The sequence below is a fragment of the Fundulus heteroclitus genome, chromosome 13 (genome assembly GCF_011125445.2).
Source record: "Fundulus heteroclitus isolate FHET01 chromosome 13, MU-UCD_Fhet_4.1, whole genome shotgun sequence".
Taxonomy (NCBI): Eukaryota; Metazoa; Chordata; class Actinopteri; order Cyprinodontiformes; family Fundulidae; genus Fundulus; species Fundulus heteroclitus.
Window position 1 is genome coordinate 34,788,666 of NC_046373.1, and position 25,929 is coordinate 34,814,594.

The 25,929-nt window shown below is 42.3% G+C and overlaps 1 protein-coding gene across 5 annotated transcripts in view; it reads left to right on the forward strand.

The window, feature by feature from the left end:
* Positions 1-25,929, forward strand: part of sema4ab (sema domain, immunoglobulin domain (Ig), transmembrane domain (TM) and short cytoplasmic domain, (semaphorin) 4Ab) — a 60,968-nt gene that overhangs the window by 24,536 nt on the left and 10,503 nt on the right. For all 5 annotated transcript variants that reach the window (XM_036145924.1, XM_036145922.1, XM_036145927.1 and 2 more), the window contains exons 5-10: positions 2,046-2,144; positions 4,322-4,415; positions 13,421-13,543; positions 14,881-15,008; positions 21,603-21,784; positions 23,607-23,751. In XM_036145924.1, coding sequence (XP_036001817.1) covers positions 2,046-2,144; positions 4,322-4,415; positions 13,421-13,543; positions 14,881-15,008; positions 21,603-21,784; positions 23,607-23,751 — 771 coding nt within the window. The remainder of the gene's footprint in view (positions 1-2,045; positions 2,145-4,321; positions 4,416-13,420; positions 13,544-14,880; positions 15,009-21,602; positions 21,785-23,606; positions 23,752-25,929) is intronic.

Genomic DNA, 25,929 nt, shown 5'->3' on the forward strand with positions numbered 1-25,929 from the left:
GATGGAGATGAACCTGGTGGGAAATGACGTTCCATTTACCTTGCAGTTTAGAGATTACTTTGCCAAAGTGTCTCTCTTGCTGTGTGACTCATGGGTTTTGCATCAAATTGCTTCGTAGTTCCATCCAAGACAGAGCAGGGGTCTACCTTGGTCGAAACTACGCAGTGCAGCTGCAAAAACCCACGTGAGCGTTGAAGTCCCCCAGCAAAACGAGGGAGTCCCCAGGAGGGGCACTCTCCAGTACCCCTTCCAAGGACTCCAAAAAGGGTGGGTAATCTGAACTGCCGCTTGGTGCATTAGCACAAACAACAGTCAGAACCCGTCCCCCCACACGAATGCGGAGCGAGGCCACCCTCTCGTTCACCGGGGAGAACCCCAACGTGCAGGCACCGAGATGAGGGGCAACAAGTGTGCCAACCCCAGCTCGGCACCTCTCACCAAGGGCAACTCTAGAGTAGAAGAATGTCTAGCCCCTCTCGAGGAGACTGGTTCCGGAGCCAGAGCGGTGCGTCGAGGTGAGTCCGACTATCTCTAGTCGGAACCTCTCAACCTCAAGCACGAGCTCAGGCTCTTTCCCCACCAGAGAGGTGACATTCCCTGTCCCAAGAACCAGCTTCTGCAGCCGAGGATTGGAACGTCATGGTCCCTGCCCTCTACTGCCACCCGTTGCACAATGCACCCGACCCCTTTGGCCCCTCCGACAGGTGGTGAGCCCATCGGAAGGGGGACCCATGTCGCCTCTTCGGGCTGAGCCCGGCCGGGCTCCATGGGTAAAAGCCCGGCCACCAGACGCTCGCCAACGTGCCCCACCTCCAGGCCTGGCTCTGGAGTGGGGGCCCGGTGACCTGCGTCCGGGCGAGGGAACATGAGATCCATTAATCTTACTCATCATAAGGGGGTTTTGGGCTGCTCTTTGTCTGGTCCCTTAGCTAGGACCTGTCTGCCTTGGGTGACCCTACTAGGGGCTTAAAGCCCCTGACAGCATAGCTCCTAGGATCATTGGGACACTCAAACCCCTCCATCACGTTAAGCTGGCAGCCCAAGGAGGGGCTGCCACCCCTCTAAATATCTGACACTGCTAGACATGATTGCAGGTTTTCTTTGGTCGCAAGATGCTAAAAATGGCCGTCCTTGAACCTATTTCACTGTGCGATGTAAGACCGCAGATTTAGAGCCACAACCAAAGATTTCTTGACGTTTTTTCTCATCTTTCGTCTGCAACGGGCAAAAGTGGACAGGACCCACTTCACAACTTCTGGGCTCAAAAGATCAGTTACAGTGGGCATAGTGCCAGATACCATGGTAGGCCATCAGAGGTCCAGAGGGGTTCAGATCTGAATGGGTTTGCTATAGGCAAGAATAGCAGCTTAGCCATCTATAACGGGGAATCTTTGAAGGATCTGATCCTCATTAGACCTCAGGGCTGTAAAAAGTACTTCCTTCGTACAGACAAAAATCCCAACTGAAACATTTGTTTTGCCCTGTTGAGAAATACTTGTGTCAACAAAATGTCAGGTATTGTATTCCCTAATATTTTCTCAGTTTTAGCTTGTTAAACTATAAACAACCTACTGCATTTAAAATAAAAATAAAAATATTTCACAACATGCTCTATGCCCCTCATTGTTCCACCAAAACGTTCTGGTATAGTAAGAACAAATAATAATATTAATAATAATAATAATATACTGGGTCAGCAGAGTCATAAATGTAGTGGGGATGTAGAGTGGATTTATCTTTCCTGTGAATTTGAGATGTATGTCTTAAAAACAGGGAAAATCGTCTATTTACTGATTTTCACATAACTCTTAAAGCTTCTTGTACTTTTTCCTCATGAAACTCCATTTATATTTTTAGCAGAAGAGTCTGAACTTTCAAAGTAGCATCATAACCATCGCTATGGTAACGGTTATCTCTGAGAACAGCTATAGGTTTGTTTAAGCCATGCCTTACAAACAAAGCTATCAAAATAAAGTAAAAGCTTGTTTTGGGGCAATTTATTTTACTGAATCATCTTAACTAACTTTTCTGTTTGGATTTTCAAGGCGGACTGTCCCAATTTCATCCGAGTCCTGCAGTTCTTGAACAGCACCCACATGTATGCCTGCGGAACGTTCGCCTTTAGTCCACGCTGCACATATATCGTAAGTTTTTTCATGATGGCATGTCTACGCTGTGACTTCACTTCAGGTTAATGGATTAGAAAACTCAAATATAGCTACTTTTTGAAGGTTAACCGGATGAAAAGATGTTAAGATGAAAACACAGATGTAGGCATTGTCCAACTGGAGTGCAAAATCCGTTGGGCAAAGGAACAATAAGGCTTTTACTTCATCATTCAAAGGCACTCTGATGAAGATATTAAATGTGCTTTAAATACTTTTTCTTATTCTACTGTTAACTCTTCACACTGACATACTGCAAACTTTAGCTCCCACTTAGACAAACACATCATGGCCATCATTTTTTAAAGGTATACTATGCAACCGGGGTTGACTTTCCAGCGAGGCTCCCCCCAGAGGGCGAAAGTAAAAGTGCACTGTCGTAAAGATACTCAGCTGTTCTGGTTTCTCCGTCAAGCCAGGCGCGGTTGTTTTGAGCTTAGCAGACAGGCGAACGCAACAAAAAGTGGAAAAAACGGCAGTACAAACAATGACTAACACAGTGAAAGTATGAACATCAAGCTTCCCGCAGCGCTATCTTGGCGAGGCCCGCCTCGCCAAGCCGCCGCCGCCTCGCCGCCGCCGCGGTAGCGTCTCACAACATAAAAAATAAAAAATAAAATAAATAAATAAATAATAATAATAATAAAACTCGATATGCTTGCATGTTTATTTGACGTTAACACGCGGTTCTTTGTTGTTGCTTTCGCGCGTGCATATAGTGAATGGAAGGACAAAAACACATGGACTTCTCGCCGTAAAGCAAGACCGACTCTCGCGGTCTTGCACGAGACTTCTGAGCCTGTGTGTGCGGCCGAGGGCTCCTGCAATTGCAAGTGTGGTATTTCCCCCACAGACCACCAGGGCGGCAGAGAAAACCTTTGTTCGACCTGAAATGACCCATTTAATCATCCAAAACGGTATGGAACACATTAATTAACTGAAAAATGTTGCATAGTATGCCTTTAAAGCTGTTGTTGATTTGGGTCTAGAATTATACTAGGACAAGTTTCACATGTGATTCATGAGCTGTTGGTATACTGGCCAGTCCTAGAGCGTGAACAGTCAGGAGTCGCCAGTAAAAAACAGTTTTGGAATAAATTCCACACCCCTGTTTATTCATAGTTTTTGTGACCTCGTCCGCAGAATCCAAAACATCAATGGGAAATTTCATTTAGATCACTCGTACTGTGAAGAGATCACTTGACACTGCTCATGTTTTTAGCGCTTTGTTTTTTTGCTCTGATCAGTGTTCTTTGGGCTCAGCTTTACAATAAAAGGCTTACATATCTAGCATGAGTATTAATATACTCTGATTGCACTTTAACAATATTTCAAACAAGAAGAGCTTTTCTGTTTTATGTTTTAACTGTAGTTTGTTTCTTAGTATGTGCATATGCCATCTGACATATGAGTCTAAATTAATGATATATCTATATATATATAACAAATATCTCCCTCATTGTAAGAATTCTAAAAAAAGGCACCAGTTTTAACTCTTTTGTGGTTGTTAAAGCTTATCAGACAGAGATGCAAAATGGCTCTTGTAGTGTGAAAAGGGCAGCTACACCAAGGCTTAAATACAACTTTTTGCATCTAATGTCTTTTTGGACTACAATAGCTGTGGCTAATCAAATTAGCCACAGCTTCTCTATAAGTCCAGAGATTTAAACAGTGAAGTCTTTCTCTGGCTTCATAAAATAGATCAGTTTGTTGGTTCTGTTCAGACTGAGGTAAAGCAGTCAAATTTGAACTTAAATATAAAATTGTTGGCTGCTATCAATACATTCAGATTTAGGGGTTATGACAAGGTTTTAAAGCTGTATCAAGATAATTGTAGATGTAAGGAGATAATAGAGATGTTGTTTTCTGTGGATCTCTAGGCCATGAATGTCAACTGTAGAGAATCTCAAAGTTCTGCAGGGGTTTTCCTCCTAAAGCTTTTTACAGTTCTTTATCAGGCTGGGTGTGTGATCCAGCTCACCCTCTTGCTAATCTAGAACAAATGACTTCTCATCTGGAATTGCAAGGTTTCCTTTTTATCTTTTGTTCTGAGATGTAACATGGCCATGTAACAGGGTCATCAACATAAACACTGTCATGTAGTTTAGATTTCTAGTTATCCTTTAGTTGATGATTTTTCAAATTTTTTTTACCAGAATTCGGAGACACTCACAATGAGTTTCAACACTGATGAAGGAAGGGGTCGCTGCCCTTATGATCCCTACCAGCGCAACACTGCTATTATTGTGGGTAAGGCAAACTCTGATTGGCTAATAATCAAAAAGCACCTGTTACACAAGTTACATGTGATCTATGTCTTTTGGTGTGTGTACCTTAAAAAAGGCTATAATATTTTTTGAAAACTGCCCCCTTCTAAAGAGAGTAGACTTTAATCGTATTTTAAGATGTAGATATATTGGTGTGTTTTTGTTTAAACTTCAGTGTTTAGAAAATTACCGATTTACTTCCCAGTCGTTAAGACACAATATTAAGTGAAAGACTTCAGTTAAACTATGTCTGCTCTTTATTTTACCAGCAAATTAAAAATATATTTTGCAACAAAACCCACGGACAATTAATCTCTCATTATATTGACATTTACAAAATGCAGTAACAGGCAAGTTAGTGAGCTACATAATCTGCCTCTAAAATCAAAAGAAATCAGAAGCTTATGTCTGACAATCCTTCATATACTTTTTCCACAAATATAGATATTCTAAACTAAATAAAAAACTGCAGTAGGGGTGGGCGATATGAAGAAAATCTAATATCACGATATCTTTGGGCTATATTGCGATACACGATATATATCACGATATGTTCAAATTGTCAGGATGCAGCTTGTAGGCTGCAGTCTGAGCCTCGCTGCCTCTCTCCCCTCCCAGCGCAGAATGATTGATTCCACCTGTCAGGCTGCAATCAACCTCCAACTGCTCCCACCTGGTTCCACCCTTATTTATACTCACCTCAGTCTGTTCTTGCTCGCCGGTCTGTAGTGTTCTTCTCCTGCTCAGTCTCTGCCAGAACCCTGTATCAGCTCAGTTTTCCTGCTTTGTTCCGTCAGAAGACTTCACTTCAGTTTTGGTCCAGCCAGCCTCAACCCTAGACATGCTTCTGTTCCTACTCAAGTCCTCTACTCCTGTTCACGTCTCCTGGGTTCCGTTCTGTTCAAGTTCTGCAGCTGTTCCACAGTCTCAAGTTCTGCAGCTGTTCCACGGTCTCAAGTTCTGCAGCAGTTCCACGGTCTCAAGTTCTGCAACTGTTCCACGGTCTCAAGTTCTGCAGCTGTTCCACGGTCTCAAGTTCTGCAGCAGTTCCACGGTCTCAAGTTCTGCAGCAGTTCCACGGTCTCAATTTCTGCAGCAGTTCCACGGTCTCAAGTTCTGCAACTGTTCCACGGTCTCAAGTCCTCCGCTCCAGAGTTTCCTCCTGGTCAGTCACCCCACACTCCTCCTGTCAGCCAGCTTCTGCACCCTTCATCTCCGTCCATAACAGACTCTGGTTCCTCTCGTCATCAATCTTCCACCCTGTTCAATAAACTCACTTTAAGAACTAGCTCTGTGTGTGCGTGCTGTGTCCGGGTTCATCCAAAGACAAATCTTGACATTACGGACCGGCCAAAAGGATGAACCCCAGCACACACATAGCTTGGTGCAGAAGCTGGCAGGATCTGTTCCGCCTCTGCTCGGGGACTTCATGGATGCCCTGCTTCCGGTTCGTCTTGCCCAGGTCGCTGTGTGGCGACGCCCTGCCTCTGTCTGTGTTTTTCCTGGGATTGCTCTCCGCGAGGCCCGCCCCTGACGCTGCCCAGCATTTTAAGACGGCGCTTCCAGTCGTCGCTGCCAGCGTAACTGTTGCCGCTGCCCAGCATGTTTAGCCTATGCTGCCCAGCGTTTTCTGGTTTCTGCTTTTGTTTTGAGTTATTTTTGGCCCAGGTGTTTTGAGTTACTTAACATTCTTTGGTTTTAGAGTATTTCAGTGTTCCTTCGATTTCTTAGAGTTCTTTAGTTTCAGTTGTTGTGAGTTCAAATTCTGCTTAGATTACTTGAGTTTCTGTTTTGCTTTTGGTTTTATTTCTTTTCAGCTCTGTTCTATTGTTCTAGGTTTGCCTTTCAGTTTTCGAGTTTTGCTTTTGAATTCTAGTTTTTACCTTAGACTTCCTGTTGCTTGTGTTATTTCTAGCTTTAGTTATCTAGTTTTTCATTAGTTTAGCTGTACCTGCCCTCGTCTCCCTGTTTTGCTTTGTTTAATAGTTTTGCTTTAGGTTTTGGTCCCCTTCCTAGTGTTCTGGTTTTGTTTTTTATTTTCTAGTCTAGCCCTGAGTTCCTGTTTAGTCCTGTAGTTCCTGTTTGGCCCAGTAGTTTCTGTTTTAGCCCTATAGTACCTTTCTGGCCCAGTGGTTCCTGTCTAGCCCTGTATTAGTATTTTAGTTCCTTTCAAATTTGGTAGTTCTGGTTTTAGCCCTATATTTGTTTTTCTAAGTTTTGTTGTTCTATCCCTTTAATGTCTGTGTGTCTGGGTTCCTGCGCTGTCTGGGTTCCTGCGCTGGATAGGTTCCAGCGCTTTTAAGGTTCCTGCGCTCTTAAAAGGTCCCTGCGCTCCTTAAGGTCCCTGTGTTTTCATGGTCCCTACGCTCTTATTTTCTTATCTGAGTTTGCCCTGTTAGGTTAGTCTAGTACTCTCTAGCCTTCCGTATTTTTCATTTTGCTTGCTCCCCCCTGGTGTCTCTGTTCCGTTCCCCAGTTTCATGTCTTTCCCTGTTGAGTAGTCGCCAGAGTTCTCCGGCACTTGGGCTGCTGCCTGTGCCATCTGGCGTGCCTGGGCTGCCGTTGCCTAGCCCTTTGTTTTAGTCCCCTGGCGTGTTAGGACGCCCCCTGTCTCCTAGTGTTCAGCTTTCGTGTATCTCGGCGTGTTAGGATGCCCTCTGACCCCTGTAGATTTCGTGTTTCCCGGCGTGTTAGGACGCCCTCTGACCCCTGTAGATTTCGTGTTCCCGGCGTGTTAGGACGCCCTCTGACTCCTAGTGTTTAGATTTCTTGTTCCCGGTGTGTTAGGACGCCCTCTGATTCCTGGTATTTTAGAATTTCACCTCACGCCCCGGCAAGTTCTTCCCTTGCGCCCTGGCGTTTCCCTCACTCCCTGGCGGTGTTTTCCCTTGCGCCCCGGCGTTTCCCTCACGCCCCGGCAATCTCTTCTCTAACGCCCCGGCGTTTCCCTCATGCCCCGGCAAATTTCTCCCTTGCGCCCCGGCGTTTCCCTCATGCCCCGGCAAACTTCTCCCTTGCGCCCCGGCGTTTCCCTCACGCCCGGGCGATCTCGTCCCTTCGGCCCCAGCGTTTCCCTCACGCCCCGGCGGTGTTTTCCCTGACGTCTCTGTTTTCACTAGTAGTGTTTCAGCGTTTTCGTACGCTGTTGAGCCCTAATGTTTCAGTACGCCCGTTTCTTCCCTTGGCATTTCCATACGCCCGGTCTTTCCCCCTTGGCGTTTCTACGCGCCCATTCCTTCCCTTTGGCGTTTCCGTGCGCCCGTACTTTCCCCTGGCGTTTCCGTACGCCCGTTCTTTCCCCCGGCGTTTCTGTGCGCTAGTTGTGCCCCAGCCCTTCCGTACGCTGTTGAGCCCTAGCGTATCAGTCCGCCTGTCCTTCCCTCTGGCGTTACCATACGCCTGTTGCTTCCTCTGGCGTTTCCATACGCCCGTTCCTTCCCCTTGGCGTTTCCGTATGCCCGGTCTTTTCCCTTGGCGTTTCCGTACGCCCGGTCTTTCCCTTGGCGTTTCCGTACGCCCGGTCTTTCCCTTGGCGTTTCCGTACGCCCGGTTTTTCCCTTGGCGTTTCCGTACGCCTGGTCTTTCCCCTTGGCGTTTCCATATGCCCATTCCCTTCTCTGGCGTTTCCATACGCCCTTTCCTTCCTCTGGCGTTTCCATACGCCCGTTCCTTCCCCTTGGCGTTTCCTTACGCCCGGTCTTTTCCCTTGGCGTTTCCGTACGCCCGGTCTTTCCCTTTGGCGCTGTTGTTGGCCCGTACCTTCCCTTTAGCGCTGTCATGCGCCCGTTCCTTCCCTTTGCCGCTGTCGTGTGCCCCTTCCTTCCCTTTGGTGCTGTTGTGCGCCCGTTCCTTTTTTGGGCGCTGTCGTGCGCCCGTTCTTTCCCCTGGCGCTGTCGAGCGTCTGTTTCCTTTTCCAGCGTGTGCCTGCTTTTGGTTTCTCCGTGTCCCCTGGCCTCAGTGTTCTCTGGGCCTTGGTTCCTCGTGTTCTCTAGCCCTTGGTCCTCCCTGTTCTCTAGCCCTTTTGGTTCCCCGTGTTCTCTAGCCTTTTGGTTCCCCGTGTTTTCTAGCCTTAGATTCCCCATGTTCTCTAGCCTTAGATTCCCCGTGTTCTCTAGCCTTCGGTTCCCCGTGTTCTCTAGCACTTTGGTTCCCCATGTTCTCTAGCCTCCGGTTCTTCGTGTTCGCTGGCCCTTTGGTTCCCCAGTGTTCAGCCTGATTCTTGCCCACCTTCCTGGGCCCCCTCCGCCCAGTGTGGGAGGTTCTGGGCCGTCCGGTGTCCGGCCTTGGGGGGGGGGGGGGGGTGGGTGCTGTCAGGATGCAGCTTGTATGCTGCAGTCTGAGCCTCGCTGCCTCTCTCCCCTCCCAGCGCAGAATGATTGATTCCACCTGTCAGGCTGCAATCAACCTCCAACTGCTCCCACCTGGTTCCACCCTTATTTATACTCACCTCAGTCTGTTCTTGCTCGCCGGTCTGTAGTGTTCTTCTCCTGCTCAGTCTCTGCCAGAACCCTGTATCAGCTCAGTCTTTCTGTTTTGTTCTGTCAGAAGACTTCACTTCAGTTTTGTTCCAGCCAGCCTTCAGCTCAGTTTTCCTGCTTTGTTCCGTCAGAAGACTTCACTTCAGTTTTGGTCCAGCCAGCCTCAACCCTAGACATGCTTCTGTTCCTACTCAAGTCCTCTACTCCTGTTCACGTCTCCTGGGTTCCGTTCTGTTCAAGTTCTGCAGCAGTTCCACGGTCTCAAGTTCTGCAGCAGTTCCACGGTCTCAAGTTCTGCAACTGTTCCACGGTCTCAAGTCCTCCGCTCCAGAGTTTCCTCCTGGTCAGTCACCCCACACTCCTCCTGTCAGCCAGCTTCTGCACCCTTCATCTCCGTCCATAAAAGACTCTGGTTCCTCTCGTCATCAATCTTCCACCCTGTTCAATAAACTCACTTTAAGAACTAGCTCTGTGTGTGCGTGCTGTGTCCGGGTTCATCCAAAGACAAATCTTGACACAAATAACCTTGAAAAACAAATGGTTTTAGCCAAATAGTGCCTAAAGTTGCATTGGCATATCTCCTATTAACGTGTCAAATTATTTTTGTTTGAATGATTTATTGCAAAATAAAAATGAATTTTAAAGGTTATATTTTAGCCATTTTTAACCACAGCTGCACATAAAAGCTTTTCACAAAATTGTCACATTAAAGGTCTTTCGTGATCAACACTGGACCTTAAAAAACAGAACATCCCAGCGGCCAAAAGAAACACCAAGGAAAAATCTGACATAAAATAAACCTGAATTAAAGATGCTCTTTTGTACGACGGAGTATTAGGGCCACACATGAAGGGATTTTTTTTTTTGCCATGACGAGATTAAACTCGACATGGCGACTTTAAAGTCGCCATGTCGACATTAAACTCAACATTTCGAGAATCTCAGATTCAGAACTGCGAACCCGGGTAAGCATCACTAGGGAAAGACGTTACGTTATTGGTAGGCCACCGCTTGATGATTACACAGTTGCAGCACGGCAAAGACTACCTTCACACTTAATTAAAACGCAGAGACTGCAGCTGTGGAGCGCGGTTGCTCTTTTCTCCAAACTTTGGAATGTCGAGATTAAAGTCGCCACGATATATCAACTTTATTCTCGAAATGGCGAGTTTAATGTCGACAGGGCGACTTTAAAGTCGACACGTCGAGATTGAAATCGACATGACATTTCAACTTTATTCTCGAAATGTTGAGTTTAATGTCGACATGGCGACTTTAAAGTCGACATGTCGAGTTTAATCTCGTCATGGCAAAAATATTTTTTCTCTTCATGTGTGGCCCTAATACTCCGTCGTACTTTTGTGCTTAAGACATATAAATCTGTATAATAAAACTGTGACAATCCCAAAAACAATAGCTTGTATTGTGACTATAAAATCAACTGACCAGTCGCAGCTACATATTCAGAGCATCTCAAAAATATTTCCGTTGCTCTTAGGTGCTGGGAAATTTTAAACAAACGTTTTTTTCTGTCATATGGGATTTAGCAAAAGAAGACGCCAGTTTCAACAGTTTTACGGCTTGTTTAATTACAGTTTCCTTCGGTGTTCAAGTACATCCCGCTGCAGCCTGCGGGAAGGCGGGGCTTGACATCAAGCCCCCCCACATCAAGGACAGCCATATTGGATTTCCGCCTTTTTTTTTTTTTTTTTTAAGAAGCCGCTTCCATACTTACAGAGAGAACGAAAAAAAAAATAATAATTAGGAGTTTTCCATTAGTTTCAAATTGTTTATCTGGGGCGAGAGAAGGACAGAGGGAGCAGAGAGAATGGAACATAGAATGGATGATAGAGTGGGGGTTAAGAGAAATAGAATATTCTGACAGGATGTATGTATGTATGTTTCACAACACAGCCACTCATACATTTTTATAAGTTTTTTATTACTATATAAACAAACACATTTGTACATGTACACATATATATGTACATATACGTTCCAAAAAGAACCCATGATGGGCGAAATCTGTGAAGTAGTAACCTTTATTTATTTATTTTTTTTACAATTATATACAATGAAATACTCCATAGTACATCGAAACCATAGAACAAAACCTTTTTACAGGCCCAAGCATTTGTTTAACAAATAAAAGTACTATATAAACGCTTTTTTATTATTTACAAATAACTACTGTGCTGTAAAAATAATAATTTTAATCATCAATACGAACGGAAGGCTTCAAATTGCGGAGATCAGCGCCGCCCCACCGCAACCCAAGTCATTGGATTAGAACGGGAGAAAATGAAAAATTATTATAAAAAAATAGAAAGTACAGTAGGACAAATAGTGACTCGCGTGTATTTCACTGCTATTCTGATTGAGGCGCTGCATCCTGACTCCGCTCTGTAGCGTTTTTTTCTTCTAAATAAAATTTCTCTTAAAATGTGACTGAGTCTGTCTCTGCTAATTGTTGATTTTAAATCCTACATATTGTAACCGTTGTCACGTTACGATAACAGAGACAGGTAATAAGTGATTTATAACAATAACAGGACCAGTAACAGAAGATGCTAAGTCTTAAGAGCCTGTGGTTTGATCTCAATAATGACAGACGTCAGTGATTTGAGTTGTTGTGAAAAATCTTTCTTTGAACAAGGACAACAACCCCACATACAAAATAACATTTACATTTGTAAAATATATACAAAAACACAAAATGGGAATAATAAAGCCAGGAAAAAAGTTCTCAAGGAGAATACAAAGAAATAATGCTAAGTTCTTAACCCACTTTTGTTCGTTGGGGCCCTTTCTTCTTGAGTCTGTGACGTATTAGCACAAGAACCAGTGTCAAAAATCAGTGTTCAACAATCCTACCTCACACTCTGTATGGGGAGGGAGATGAGACTGCAGTTCAAGCTCACAGCTCAGTTGGCTCGCCACCCAGCTCACACTGGGGATCTCAGCGTGCAGGGCATAAACATCCACTGTGGATTCAAATCAACTCAGAATGTTCCAATTCTGGGATTGGTGTGATTCCAAGTCCATCAGTATCACCGGGAAGTCCTATGGATGGTTATGAATTTAGAATCCTGTGTGTTAAAACGCAGCCATTGAGCGATTTCACTGACATGAAGTACTTAACAGGAAATAGTTTACAGGAAGTGGAGGAAAGGGGTGGTCACCTAAAGCTTGGGGTTCACTGATTGGCTAGTTCCTCAGAGAGGACAGAGCCATAGGCCGTTTCTCAATTCACGAGAACGCGAGTACGGACTCGCGTTCTCGTCAAGTCCGGTCTTGGCGAGAACACAGGAAGATCGGACTTGACAAGAACGCGAGCACGCAGCACGTATGGTGTATTGGAACAGAAGCGTACTTGTGACGTCATGAGACGCACAGTTCTTTAGCATTTCTTTAACATTCAAAACTATTTATATACTACACCACAATAAATCTTATTGAAAATTTTTTTAAAACAACATTTTTAATTTCTAAAAAGCCTAAAAATGATCTTGTCGTGGTGCATTCTGGGCAAGCGGTCAGTCTGAAGAACGCACAAGTCTGCTCTGATGCATGCTCGAAAAAGAGGGCGGGCGAGAACAACATCCGGGGAATTCGGCGCGTTCTCGGTTTGGTGTTCTCGGCAATCGGAACAGAGCTCGGGCTGAGGCTGATGACGTGTCACGAGCACACGAGAACGCTCAAGAACGCATATTGAGAAACGGCCATAGAGAGAAATCCTCTCTATGGCTCTTAGAGAGGAGCATGGGGAATGCAGTAGTTCTTTAGAGGGGAAATCATTCTTTTTTTCACTTAAATCATTGTAGATTGTCCTTTTTTCCAACCTTTCTAACTAAACATGTTTATTAATTGTTGCTTCTTTTGTTTTTAAACTGTTTTTAATTCAATAAAATCTGTAATACAATGAACTTACATAAATATTTATCTGGACTTCAGTTTGTTTTAACAAAAGATTACTTCAAACTTCAATTTCACCACGCGGAGTTTACAAGAGTTGCACTGGACGACTTTTTAGGTGGAACAGATTTGTGCTACTGCTACCTTTTGTGGCAATGGTGTTACGGCATGATTTGCAAATTACCGCATTTTGTTCGACATCCTTCTTGTGAAATCCAAACCACTGCCTGAAATGCCCGCTGTCGCCATGGTTCTCGCCGTCTCATCAACGTAAGTAAGTGCACGGGTACTTTGTTGTATGTGCGTTTGCGCCAGAGCGCTTTCTGGCTTGGAGGCGGAAAGAATGATGCGTTCACAGAATGTGGGAGAAACTGAACTCCCAGTGAATTAAATACAACGGCTCAATCTAGCCGTGATGGTACAATATGATAAAGCCATTTTCAATATCGCGCAGAGGAAAATTTGAGATACATCGAGTATATTCGATATATCGCCCACCCCTACACTGCAGCAGTAAAATTAGTCTTTTCCTCACTGGAAAGTAAAATCAGTCCATCTGGTTTTAATCTTGTGCTGTATTGTTTCTATTTCTCAGGTGGAGAGCTTTATACTGGCACTGTGGCAGACTACAGGGGGAACCGACCGGTTATTGCCCGACACCTCAGTGAGGGCAGCCGTGTTGACCTCAAGTTGGATGACACATTAGGATGGCTTGAGGGTGAGTGCACAAACTCTCATGATAAATATTTCAAAGGGGTTGTATATGGGCTTACTGATAAATAAATACCTTTTGGCTCCTATTTCCTATTTAATTTACAGTACGTTAGATCATAAACCATCACAAATGCGACAAAAGGTGAAGAACTGTCTGTTAGAGGATAAATACTGCCAATAAGGGACAAAAAGCTAAACACGCTGTTAAATTGTTGTCAGTCTACTGCTGCCCCTGAGACAAATATACAAATTTACAATGCTGACCTGGGCGTGTTAAGGGGATGTCCTTTTGGTGTATACCAATGGACAGCAAAGGTAAAATGAATCCAATCTCAATCAGCTTTTTCAAAAGTTAGAACAGTTCTGCCTCTCTCTTATCTAATACAAATCAAATATAGTATAGTAGGAATATTTATGGGTTTTGTAGGTGTATGCTCAAATGATGTGACATTTGCCCGGAGACAGCCCAGTTTCCCTGCTGGTCTGACAAGCAGGGTGCAAATTATTTATTATAGGGCTCAGAAACTGTTTTTAACTGTCCGTTTGTTAAGGATCAATGCTGAATTAGATCCAGAATTCCTCCTTCCCTTTAACTGCAGGCTGGATTTAAGGCTATGAAGATCCTTCTTCCTGATGTTGAGTTCCTCGGGGGGGGGGGGACACATGTCCTGTTCTGTTACAGAACAGGACATGTGTCCCATGAGAGGGTCTGGTCAGCTCAAAAGTCTGTTCTGCTCTGTTCTAACGAAGTAAAGAAAACATTGGTCTTTTAACTATCCTGCTCTCTAACAATCGGCTTCACAGCCATATTTCTCTGAGCCTTTCCCTATCTAAGATACAGCAACAATAGCCATGGCTGGCAGCTATTATTATTATTATTATTAATTAGAGTCATAAGCCAAGGCTAGAATAAAATGTAAAACATTGAAACAGGATTGATTGGAATAATTACTGCGTACTAATAAGCAAGACTGTTGTTATATCTGATGTGTTTTTGTGGTTATGGTGAATATTAGATGAGTACATTTTAGATTTGGCTGAATATTTGCGTTTGTGAGGTGGTTGGCAGTGAGTAATTACAAAAAAATGAAGTGAATTATGTTTTTGTGTCAACTCAGTAAATATCACAAAATATTGTGATAAGTTAGTGTCCCTAAATTTGTCCATCTTCTAAATTGCTGCACTGCTGCTGATGGAAAAGATGAGCCAAAGGGATAAAAAATTAACACATTTGCCGGCAGTATTTTTAAAATCATGGCTTGGTGGGCTTCTGACATTTAGCCGTTAAGAAGAATACTTTTTCTGAACATTTCAGTGCTTTGACCTGTTTCCTTTCTGTAGATCCAACCTTTGTCAGCTCCAGCTTCATTCCATATGATGACAAAATCTACTTTTTCTTCAGTGAAGTGGGCAGAGAGTATAACTTCATAGACAAATTTATTGTCTCTCGTGTTTCCCAGATCTGCATGGTAAGTTCAAAGGACCCATATCATCATGTGAATGTGAATTAAAGAAAACAGAAAACAAGACAAAGGCAGCTGAGAATACAGCCAAACGTTACAGAGCAGTGAGGATATACCTTGAACATCTACCTTGAGCATCAATACACAGTTAGGCATAGTTAACTATTCAGCTCCAATTCCAGTTCATAATGTCAAGCTTTATATGGTAAAAAAAATCCAAAATGTTGTCTGAGAGCAGTAGTTCGGAGAACCAAAAAACTGGAACTCTAAGATTCAAAAGTATTCTGCCACTGTGTGTTGTTGTGAATAAAAAAATACATTTCTGAAAGAATTCAGAACATATGTCTAGAGTTTTACTACTTGATGAAATTATGAAAACCCTTAGGTTTCCACCAGATTTGCAATTTTTTTAAATCTAATCTCAAGTATGTCAAGGATATCTGACTGACTTCCTGTTTGCGGTAAGGCGTATTGTGTCACTTCCTGTTGTTGCTGTGTGAACGACGGTCTTTTGCTCCAGGCTCTCTCGCTTTTTATCTTTAAACCTCTTTGCTGTAACATTTGTTTTCAAACATAAGCACTTTTAAAATATTTTCTGTGGCTGCTCATCACGTTTGGGAACTCCTCGTGTTTCACACAGTTTGTTCTTTGGCGTGGTAACAGGGCGCTAGCCTAGCTTTAGCCTAGCGTTAGCCAAGCCTTAGCCTCATAATGGCTTCTCCGTCTCTGACTAAGTCTCCTATCTGCTGCTCTCTCTGTCAGATGTTCAGTTATTCCTCTGCCTCCTTTAGTGATAATGGTACATGTAATAAATGTGGTGTTTTTGTAGCTTTGGAGGCGAGGGTGTCAGAATTGGAGACCCGGCTCCGTGCTGTTGAAAAAACAGCTTATAGCCGCTCCTTTGCTAGCGCGGAGCCGCATAGAGTAACTTCACGTAGCAAACCAAAAGCAGTAGCACCCGAACAGCGTGGTAACCAGGCTGGCTGTGTGACGGTTCGTAGGAAACATAGCTCTAGATCCCAGCCCCCAGATCACCACCAGTCCGTCTGCATTTCAAATAGATTTTTACCACTGAGCGACGCACCCGCTGAGGAGCCGACCTTAATTATTGGCAGCTCGATAGTGAGAAATGTGGCACTAAAGAAACCAGGGACCATAGTTAAATGCCTACCAGGGGCCAGAACGGGCAACATAGAATCCTACCTAAAACTACTGGCTAAGGATAAGCGTAAATACCACAAAATTGTTATTCACGCTGGCGGTAATGACACTCGGTCACGTCGATCAGAGGTCACCAAAGTTGGTGTTGCTTCGGTGTGTGAGTTTGCTAAAACAATGTCGGACTCCGTAATTTTCTCTGGTCCCCTGCCTGACCTGACCAGTGATGACATGTTTAGCCGCATGTCGTCATTCATCCGCTGGTTGTCTAGGTGGTGTCCAGAAAACAACGTGGGCTACATTGATAACTGGCGAACTTTCTGGGGAGAACCTGGTCTGATCAGGAGAGACGGCATTCATCCCACTTTGGATAGTGCAGCTCTTCTTTCTATGAATCTGGCCGGATTTATTAGTTCTCCTAAATGCTGACAACCCAGGTTCCAGACCAGGAAGCAGAGCCGTAGTTTAACACACCTCTCTGCAGCTTCTGTACTGTTACTCACTCATTATCCTATTGAGACGGTGTCTTTCCTACGGCCAAAACAGATCAAAAACTGATCTAAAAGGAACAAATCATAAAAATCTAATAAAAATCCATACGGATCACTTATCCGTATGGATGTGGTCTATTAAATATAAGGTCTCTCCCTCCAAAGACTTTGTTAATTGTCAGATTTCTTATCTGATTTGGTGGTAAATAATTACAAGGTTATTATAGTGGGTGATTTTAACATCCATGTTGACACTGAATGTGATAACCTTAGTGTAGCCTTTAAAACTATCCTAGATTCAATTGGTTTTGCTCAAAATGTGCATAAACCGACGCACTCTCGGCTCCATACTTTAGACCTTGTGCTGACATATGGCATTGATTGTGAAGAATTAACAGTATTCTCTCACAACCCTTTCCTGTCTGATCATTTTTTAATAACATTTGAGTGTAATCTAACTGAGTTCTCCACCCCCAAAACAGGGTTCCATTATAGTAGATCTTTATCGGATAATGCTGTATCAAAATTTAAAGAGTCTGTCCCCTTTTTAATATCCTCAGTATTGCAGAAATGCCCTGTAGATGGCAGCAATGCTGTTTCTTCCCATTCACAAATCGATACCTTTGCTAACAGTGTGACTTCCTCATTGCGTTCTGCATTAGACAATGTAGCTCCTTTGAAAAAGAAGGTGATTATTCACAGGAAGCTGGTTCCCTGGTTTAATTCAGAGCTGCGTTCCTTGAAGCACAATGTTAGGAAATTGGAGAGAAAATGGCACTCTACACACCAAGAGGAATCCTACTTAATCTGGAGGGACAGTCTATTGTTATATAACAAGACCCTTCGCAGAGTTAGAGCAGCATATTTTTCATCATTAATTGAAGAGAATAAAAATAATCCTAGATTTCTCTTTAGTACAGTTGCCAAACTTACCCAGAGCCAATGCTCTGTTGATCCATCCATTCCCTTAGCTCTTAGTAGTACTGATTTTATGGGATTCTTCATAAATAAAATGCCATTAAAAATAAAATAATTAGCATCCTCCCAAACATGAATTCCTCGTCCTCAGTAAGTAAAGCAGCATTGGAGGAATCTTTAGAACCTGCGCAGTGTCCGAACTGTTTAGAAGCAGTAGAGCTATCTGAGCTAAAATTTTAGCTTCATCTAAACCTTCTACCTGTATGTTAGACCCAATCCCAACCAAGTTGTTTAAGGAGATATTCCCTTTGATCAGTGGCCCTATTTTGGACATGATTAATCTATCCTTAGTAAATGGATATGTCCCACAGGTTTTTAAAGTAGCTGTTATGAAACCTTCTCTTGATCAAGATGAGTTAGTAAACTACAGACCTATATCTAATCTTCTTTTCCTATCTAAAATTCTTGAGAAAGTAGTTGCTAATCAATTTTGTGAACATTTACAAAGTAATGACCTACTTGAGGAGTTTCAGTCAGGCTTCAGAGCTCATCATAGCACTGAAACAGCTCTGGGGAAGGTCACTAATTATATTCTCATGGCCTCAAATAATGGACTTGTGTCTGTACTTGTCCTGTTAGATCTCAGTGCTGCATTTAATACAGTTGATCACAATATTATCCTACAAAGACTTGAGCATATTGTAGGGATTAAGGGGAAAGCATTAGGCTGGTTTAAATCTTATCTGTCGGACAGATTCCAGTTTGTTCATGTTAATAATAAATCTTCCTCAAACTCTAGGGTCACCTGTGGAGTACCACAGGGTTCAGTCCTTGGACCAATTCTCTTTACTATATATATGCTTCCGATTGGCAAGATTATCTGACAGCATGGGATTAATTTCCACTGTTATGCTGATGACACTCAGCTATATTTATCCATAAATCCTGATGAATCCAATCAATTACTTCGACTGCAGTCATGTCTTGATGACATCAAAAGCTGGATGACTTCAAATTTCCTGCATCTAAATTCTGAGAAGACCGAAGTTGTAATCTTTGGGCCAGTCAAAAAATAAACTTCTTAACCAATCACTTAATCTGGGTGGCATTAACTTGGCCTCTGGTAATAAAGTAAAAAATCTTGGTGTTATTTTTGACCAAGACATCTAATTTAAATCCCATATTAAACAGGTTTCCAGAGTTTCCTTTTTTCACCTCCGGAATATCACCAAAATTAGAAACATTCTGTCCAGGAGTGATGCTGAAAAACTAGTCCATGCATTTGTTACTTCAAGGCTGGACTATTGTAATTCTTTGCTATCAGGAAGTCCACAAAATGCAGTTCAAAGCCTTCAGCTGATCCAAAATGCTGCAGCAAGAGTTCTGATGAAAATCAACAAGCGGGATCATATTTCTTCAATTTTAGCTTCCCTTCATTGGCTTCCTGTTAAATCAAGAATAGAATTTAAAATTCTTCTTCTAACGTATAAAGCCCTTAATAATCAAGCCCCATCATATATCAGAGCTCTGATTACCCCGTATGTTCCTAACAGAGCACTTCGCTCTCAGACTGCAGGTCTGCTGGTGGTTTCTAGAGTCTCTAAAAGTAGAATGGGAGGCAGATCCTTTAGCTATCAGGCTCCTCTCCTGTGGAACCAACTCCCAGTTTTGGTCCGTGAGGCAGACACCCTGTCTACTTTTAAGACTGATCTTAAAACTTTACTTTTTGACAAAGCTTATAACTAGAGTGGCTCATGTTACTCTGAGCTACCTTTATAGTTTTGCTGCTATAGGCTTAGGCTACTGGAGGACATCAGGATCTAATTTTCTCACTCTATGGAGTGAAGAACAGTTCTACTGTTTTTCAATTATGCATTGCGTATCGACATTTCTGTTTTAACTTTCTGTTCTCTGTCTTTTATCTTCATAGTAGGTACACCTGGTCTGACGTTCTGTTAACTGTGACATCATCCAGAGAAGACGGCTCACACTCTATTACCATCTAATGTAGAACAGATTAGTGGATCAATGTGTGCTTCTGTGCTTTTTTGTCTCTCTTGTTGTGTCTCTGTCTTCTGTAACCCCCAGTCGGTCGAGGCAGATGACCATTCATACTGAGCCCAGTTCTGCCGGAGGTTTTCCTTCCCGTTAATGGGGAGTTTTACTTCCCACTGTCGCTTCATGCTTGCTCAGTATGAGGGATTGCTGCAAAGCCATGTACAATGCAGGCAACTCTCCCTGTGGCTCTACGCTTCTCCAGGAGTGAATGCTGCTTGTTGGGACTTTGAAGCAATCAACTGGTTTCCGTTATATAGGAAATTTTTGACCAATCTGTATAATCTGACCCAATCTGTATAATATGATTGACCTTGACTTTGTAAAGTGCCTTGAAATGACATGTTTCATGAATTGGCGCTATATAAATAAAATTGAATTGAAGTACAAATTACACAATGAATTGCAAACATTTTTTTATCCAGCAAAGATTAAGCTAAAATGAAACAACTGTGATCAAAAAAGAAATACACTCCTGGCGTTTTCATAGTATTTAAGTGGGATGCACTTGATCCGGAACTGGGGTCACCTCTAGATAGACTGACAGGAGTGTTTGCTTAGGAACATACATATGTGTGTTTTGACATAATGTCAAGGTGAAAAGACAGCAATAACTGGAGAGAAGCAACTGTCTCTTAGTGGGGACTGAATGCAGGTAATAAACCCTGATCACATAAAAACAACATACACACGATATCATAAAAGCATAATGTCACAGGGCAGTGAGTCATAGGTGGGTCTATTCATAGCCATGTTCATGTGTATGTGTGCGTCAGTCAGTGTAGGCCTATGACTGACCAGTAGTCCCTCCCCTAACCATCGTCTCAGATGGTATGTTATCAGCAGATGAGTGAAGCACTTGTTGCAGGTCACAGGTGTCATGAATGGGTGCATGCGGGGCTTAGAGTATCTTGTTTGCATAACCCAGGAGAGTTTGAGATAAAATCAGCCTCCAATGCCAGCATCGGGCAGCCAAATTTAATAACGAGTAGATTGTTTTGTCTCAAGGTGAGTGTGAAATTTCTATCAGCCTTCAAGTCTTTGCTCATCCTCTTCATGACCCTCCCAAACAGCCCGATTTATTGGTCTTTCACTGTAAAATGAGCTAGAACTTCCGCAAGGTCTTTTCCATATCAACATTGAGTTCATACCAGAGCCGGCATATGATGCTGTGTCAGGATCGCATCCAGCTTGCAGTTTTGCTTCCAAAGCGTTTGAGTCTGGGTGATCACAGCTCAATTTAAACCCTCACACCCTCCCTGCAGCCTTACCTAGGCCAGAACTGCCACAGAGATCTTCCGAATTTGCTGATATGCCAGGAAACCCCCAGCTCCAATAAGCAGAAATCCTGTTATTAATCTAATTATGTATGCATCTTCCATGTCCTCAATGGACAAAATAGACAGACATCTTCCAACTTCCTCAGGATTCCAGGTTTTTTTGTGATCAGCTTGGCTTCCCTTTGCCTGATCTTCACATTGAGAAAATTTTATCAATTGCGTTGAGCAACCAACTGACCAGATCCATGGTTTTCTTTTCGGATTATTTGCAGAGAGTATATATTTGAGAGTGTATAAGGGGCATTTCTAAACAATCTGAAACCAATCAACATATCATAAGTTTCACTATGGCAACACAAGGTGACAATAAAGATTCTTGATAATTTTACAGTGAAAAAGATAATTCACAAGTGGAAAACATGTATTACAGCTCCCAGACTCATTCTTATGAATCTAAAGGAAACCCAAATACTTTGGAACAATGAGACCAAAGTAGAGATATGATGTTATTATTGTACATCTCCATTTTTCATCAAAACCATAAATGGCATAGCAGCACAATCACTTCATACCAGCCAATCAAGCTTGGTGGTAGAGTAGTAATGATTTGGCTATTAAATGACACTGCTCTGATCTGTGGCCAGTGGAGATGTATTTGTTTTTCTAAACCAATAAATCTATTTCCTCTGCCGTATCAGAGTGACATCGGAGGTCAGCGGACTTTGCAGCGACGCTGGACCACGTTTGCCAAAGCTCAGCTTTTGTGCCAAGCTGGTAGTGAGCTGCCTTACAATGTGATCCAGGACATTGACATGCTACCACCAGCAGAGGGAGCTTCAGCAGATGACACACTGTTTTATGGCATCTTCACCTCTCAATGGTCAGTGACCCATGTTCTCTCAGTCTTTGAAGGCCTGTTTGCTTACATGTCTGCCATTTCCCTGAGTACTCTAAAATTGTGGGTTTTAGGTTGGTCAAGGTCCACAATTTTAAGCAGTAATACAAAGTAGTCCCTTTAACTGATTTTAGATTTCTAAAAACAATTAAATGGTATACTGAGTAAGAATGAAAGAGTTTGAAGGCTTTTATTAATAAATGAAACAAACCTATGTTAAGAGTTAGTATTTATATTGTTGACCCTTTATCACTCCTTCTAGTTTTTGCTCAATCACAAAGGCAGATCTGGGAACCAAGCTCAACCCCCTTCAAAGAGTTCAGGGAGCATGTATTCTTTTGTTTTCTTAAAACTTGCAGTTTTGGTAAAAAAAAAGTTGGTTGACTAAAGAGTTTAGTTTGAATTCAGTATTTGTGTGTTCTGTATTTCAAAATAGGTTGCTAAGCAACAGCATTACATGGTCAGGGCTGCACTTAAAATATATGTTTTGAATTTGTTGATAATTATCAATTTCGATCAATATGTGTTCGTAATGTAATATAAAATCCCGAAAATGTTGTTGGTTGGAGCGTTTCACTTTAGGACAAATTGTGATTGGAAGACTCCGGGATCTATTGACAGGTGGTATCATGTCAGTTGGAGCAATTTCTGTGTCCAAATTCAGGGGCTGCATCCTTCGTAGGACCCAGCCCACGTTGATCGAGTCCTACATCAACCACAAAAAAACAAAGACCTGAAGAGATTGGCTGTGAATTTGGACGGTCTAGCCTTCACTGCTGTCCCCGCTGCCACCTCAGCGTAACGTCTGCTGCCTGGCAACCAAGACAGCATTGAGCACAGCTGTGAAGCTGAACAAACGGAGCCCAAAGGCTGATCTTGCTGTCTCCAATAAGTACTTACATGGGTTTTATATTCCCCTTTACATATCCTGATGTTTTGTTTAAAATATTCTTGTTTTGTTATTTCATTTTACTCTCATTCATCAATCAGCTATTTGTATTTCAAAGTAATTTATTTGTTCAGAGATAAAAATATATCTCCAAATAAAATTAATCACAAATACCATTTGTTTATTAGTAATATGTTCAACAACTTAGACCCTAACCCTAATTTCTGAACAAAGTCTATATCACTTTATTTGTAGAGAAAAAATAATAATGCAACCAAACCCTAACATTAGATATTATCTGACTGAATTACTCCAGATTTTAACTCATTACAGAAAGCCAGCGGTGGTTTGAAAACAACGTCACGGGACACGGACGCTCGGTCTCGGCATAGCGAGGTCTCGACCTCCGGCCGCCTAGCTTCAAGCCAGCAAGGCGAGACGACTGTGCGGGAGCAGGGACGTCCGAATGCTTCTGAGCACTTTTAAAATTAAGTGATATGTTAATACACCGAGCAGATATTTCAGGTTTCCACACCTAACTTCTCGCCTAAAAACTTTTTAAAAGTTAATTTGAACTCACATAAAGCATTTTTGGACAGCCTTCGGCACATTGCTGTGACGTAACCGGCCTTCAAATTTGCCCTACGAATGACGTAGCCCTTGAATTTGGACAGACCCATGGAGTCATAAACTCGGGAGCGGCCGAGTGTGTAGGGAAACGATAAGAGAAAAACTGAAGAAGAACTGTTAAACAAAACAGCACCCCAAAATACATAGACTGCTATATTAGGTTAGAATAGATTCAAATAGTAAAGAGCCACTGGGGAGACTGTCTCCGATCAAAATAAACCAGGTTACTTAAAACACATCCTGCTTGTTGTTTATTTTGTCTTTTAAGAGCTGTTTTCCATAACCCAGGGCTGCCAACTCCGGAAGGTCAGCGGTGTGTTCCTTCAGTCTGTCTGAGATAAAGTCTGTCTTCGCCGGTAACTACAAAGTCCTCAACAGAGACACGTTACAGTGGAGCACACGAGTTCAAGACAAGGTGGCAAATCCAGGAGAGGTAAAACTAGTCACACTGATAATCAACTGATATTTAGTCTCTAAAAATTCCAAATTGGGCCAAATTTGGCCCCAACTGTGCAATATGTATTTTCTAATGGACATTTCATTTGAAAATCGCTATTAGGGCTTCATACAACCAAATTCTATAGTTTTTAGTATTTGTAGACACAATGCAGCAAAACACAAAACATCGCCCCCTGCTGAAAATCAATAGACCACCAGCCCAGGTAATAATCTCTTGAAGTTTTACAAGCATGCTGCTGGTTCCACAGGTACTTGATTTGATCAAGAATGAGGTATTTCATTTGTAGCCACAATCTGAAAGAAAAGAATGAATAATCAATTAAATTTGGATCACAGCATATCTGATTCTGGATCCATTTTTTGCAAGAAGGCAAATTTGACTACAAATGACACTGACATGTAAGCTGCGTACAGTCTTTGGCTACAATGAACCAGCAATGCTGCACTGATTCACGTTGAGTGTGGTATTTTGTATTTTTTTGCCCCTTGTGTAATGAATGATTGGAAGGGCTTAAACATTTGTGTGCAGGTTGTGTTGTTTGAGAGCAAAATTTGCTTTTGGTTCATATTTTAAATGTTTTGGCAGAGTTGGCGCCTTTTTGCAAACAAAATGTGTAATTTTGACCATTGTTGCCACTGTTTAGGCCTCTGCGTTAACTATTTTGAAAAATGTGGGTTTTGAGTTGACTGCTGCGTCAAAGCAATAAATAAAAACTGTAATTTCTAAATGCTGTCCAATGTACGGAAGGTGTGTTTATAACTGAGAAATCTGGTTGGTTGACTGAGTGACCACCTAAACTGCTTTGCTGAAAGCTGCATGACTTACCAGTGGCAGCTGTGCGGCTAGCTCGCCGCTTTGGCATTTGGCTTTGTACTTCGGTACCACTGTGTGGATGTTGAATCGCGCCGGCAGTTTAAAGCCTTTGGTCCGCTTGGCCTCACCTGTCCGACATCCTGCAACACAAATACTTCTACTAGCCATAAAACCATATTAATGAGTGTGTGACAGAGTGTTACAACCATAGACATCATATACGTAGACGCGTCGTTGGGCGCAGGTTCGCACGTCAACTGCACCGCCATACTGTGTGGCAGAAAAAAGTTCTGTTGTAGTGAACGTGGATAAGAGAAGATGCCTCATTCCTGTGCTGCATGGAAATGTATTCGGGCTGATTCACTACTTGTATCTGCCTTCTATAAACTAAGGCTGCACCATGTTGCAAAACTGGACACATTAAAGCTGCAGAGAGCAACACTAGAAAAAAGCTGTGCAAGACCATTCTTTTTCAAGGTTTCTAGGTTGCATACAGTACAGACTATTGTATTTAGACATAGATGTGCATATATAGATTTTCAAGTATTGTAAATAAACCAAATAAATAGCTGTGTGATTTATATATATATATATATATATATATATATATATATATATATATATATATATATATATATATATGTGTGTGTGTGTGTGTGTGTGTGTGTTATGAATATAAGGATCAATTTGTTAAATCTAAACATTGTGGTCTTCATTATTTCATAAAACCGTGTCACATGTGAACCTTTAGGAACAGACTTTTTGGGGGAGTATTAAAGAGGTAAAATGACTAATATGAGAAAAAAAAGACGTAGGACAATAAAGTAAAAAAACAAAACAACAAAAAAAAAAAAACATAAAAGTGGTAATCTTATGAAAAAAATTTAATTTTATGAGAATTAAGGGGGAAAATTTCCAGAAGAGTCACAGTTTACAGAATTATTTCACTCCTGGAGTAATAGGGCCAGGTTAGATTATTTTAATTATTTTTATTGTTTACAAGAATAAATTAAGGAGAATGAAGCTAAAGGGATACAAAAATAAACTTGTAATATTACAAAAATAAAAATATTACAAATACAAAGTATATTCTGAGATTAAAGTCCCTCTGATACTGTTGACTGAGTGACTGAGTAACTGCAGATTTGCCACATTTAACATGGCGGACGCTCTGACGCATCTCAGCAGAGGCAGAACCCGCGCAACGACGCGTCTACGTATATGTCTATGGTTACAACGAGAAGACAGGTGTGGATGGAGGGGGAAGGGGTGTATTTGATCAGTTTCCTAAAAATGGTTGTAGCCCATCAGATTGAAGTCAAGTAGATAGAGGCACAT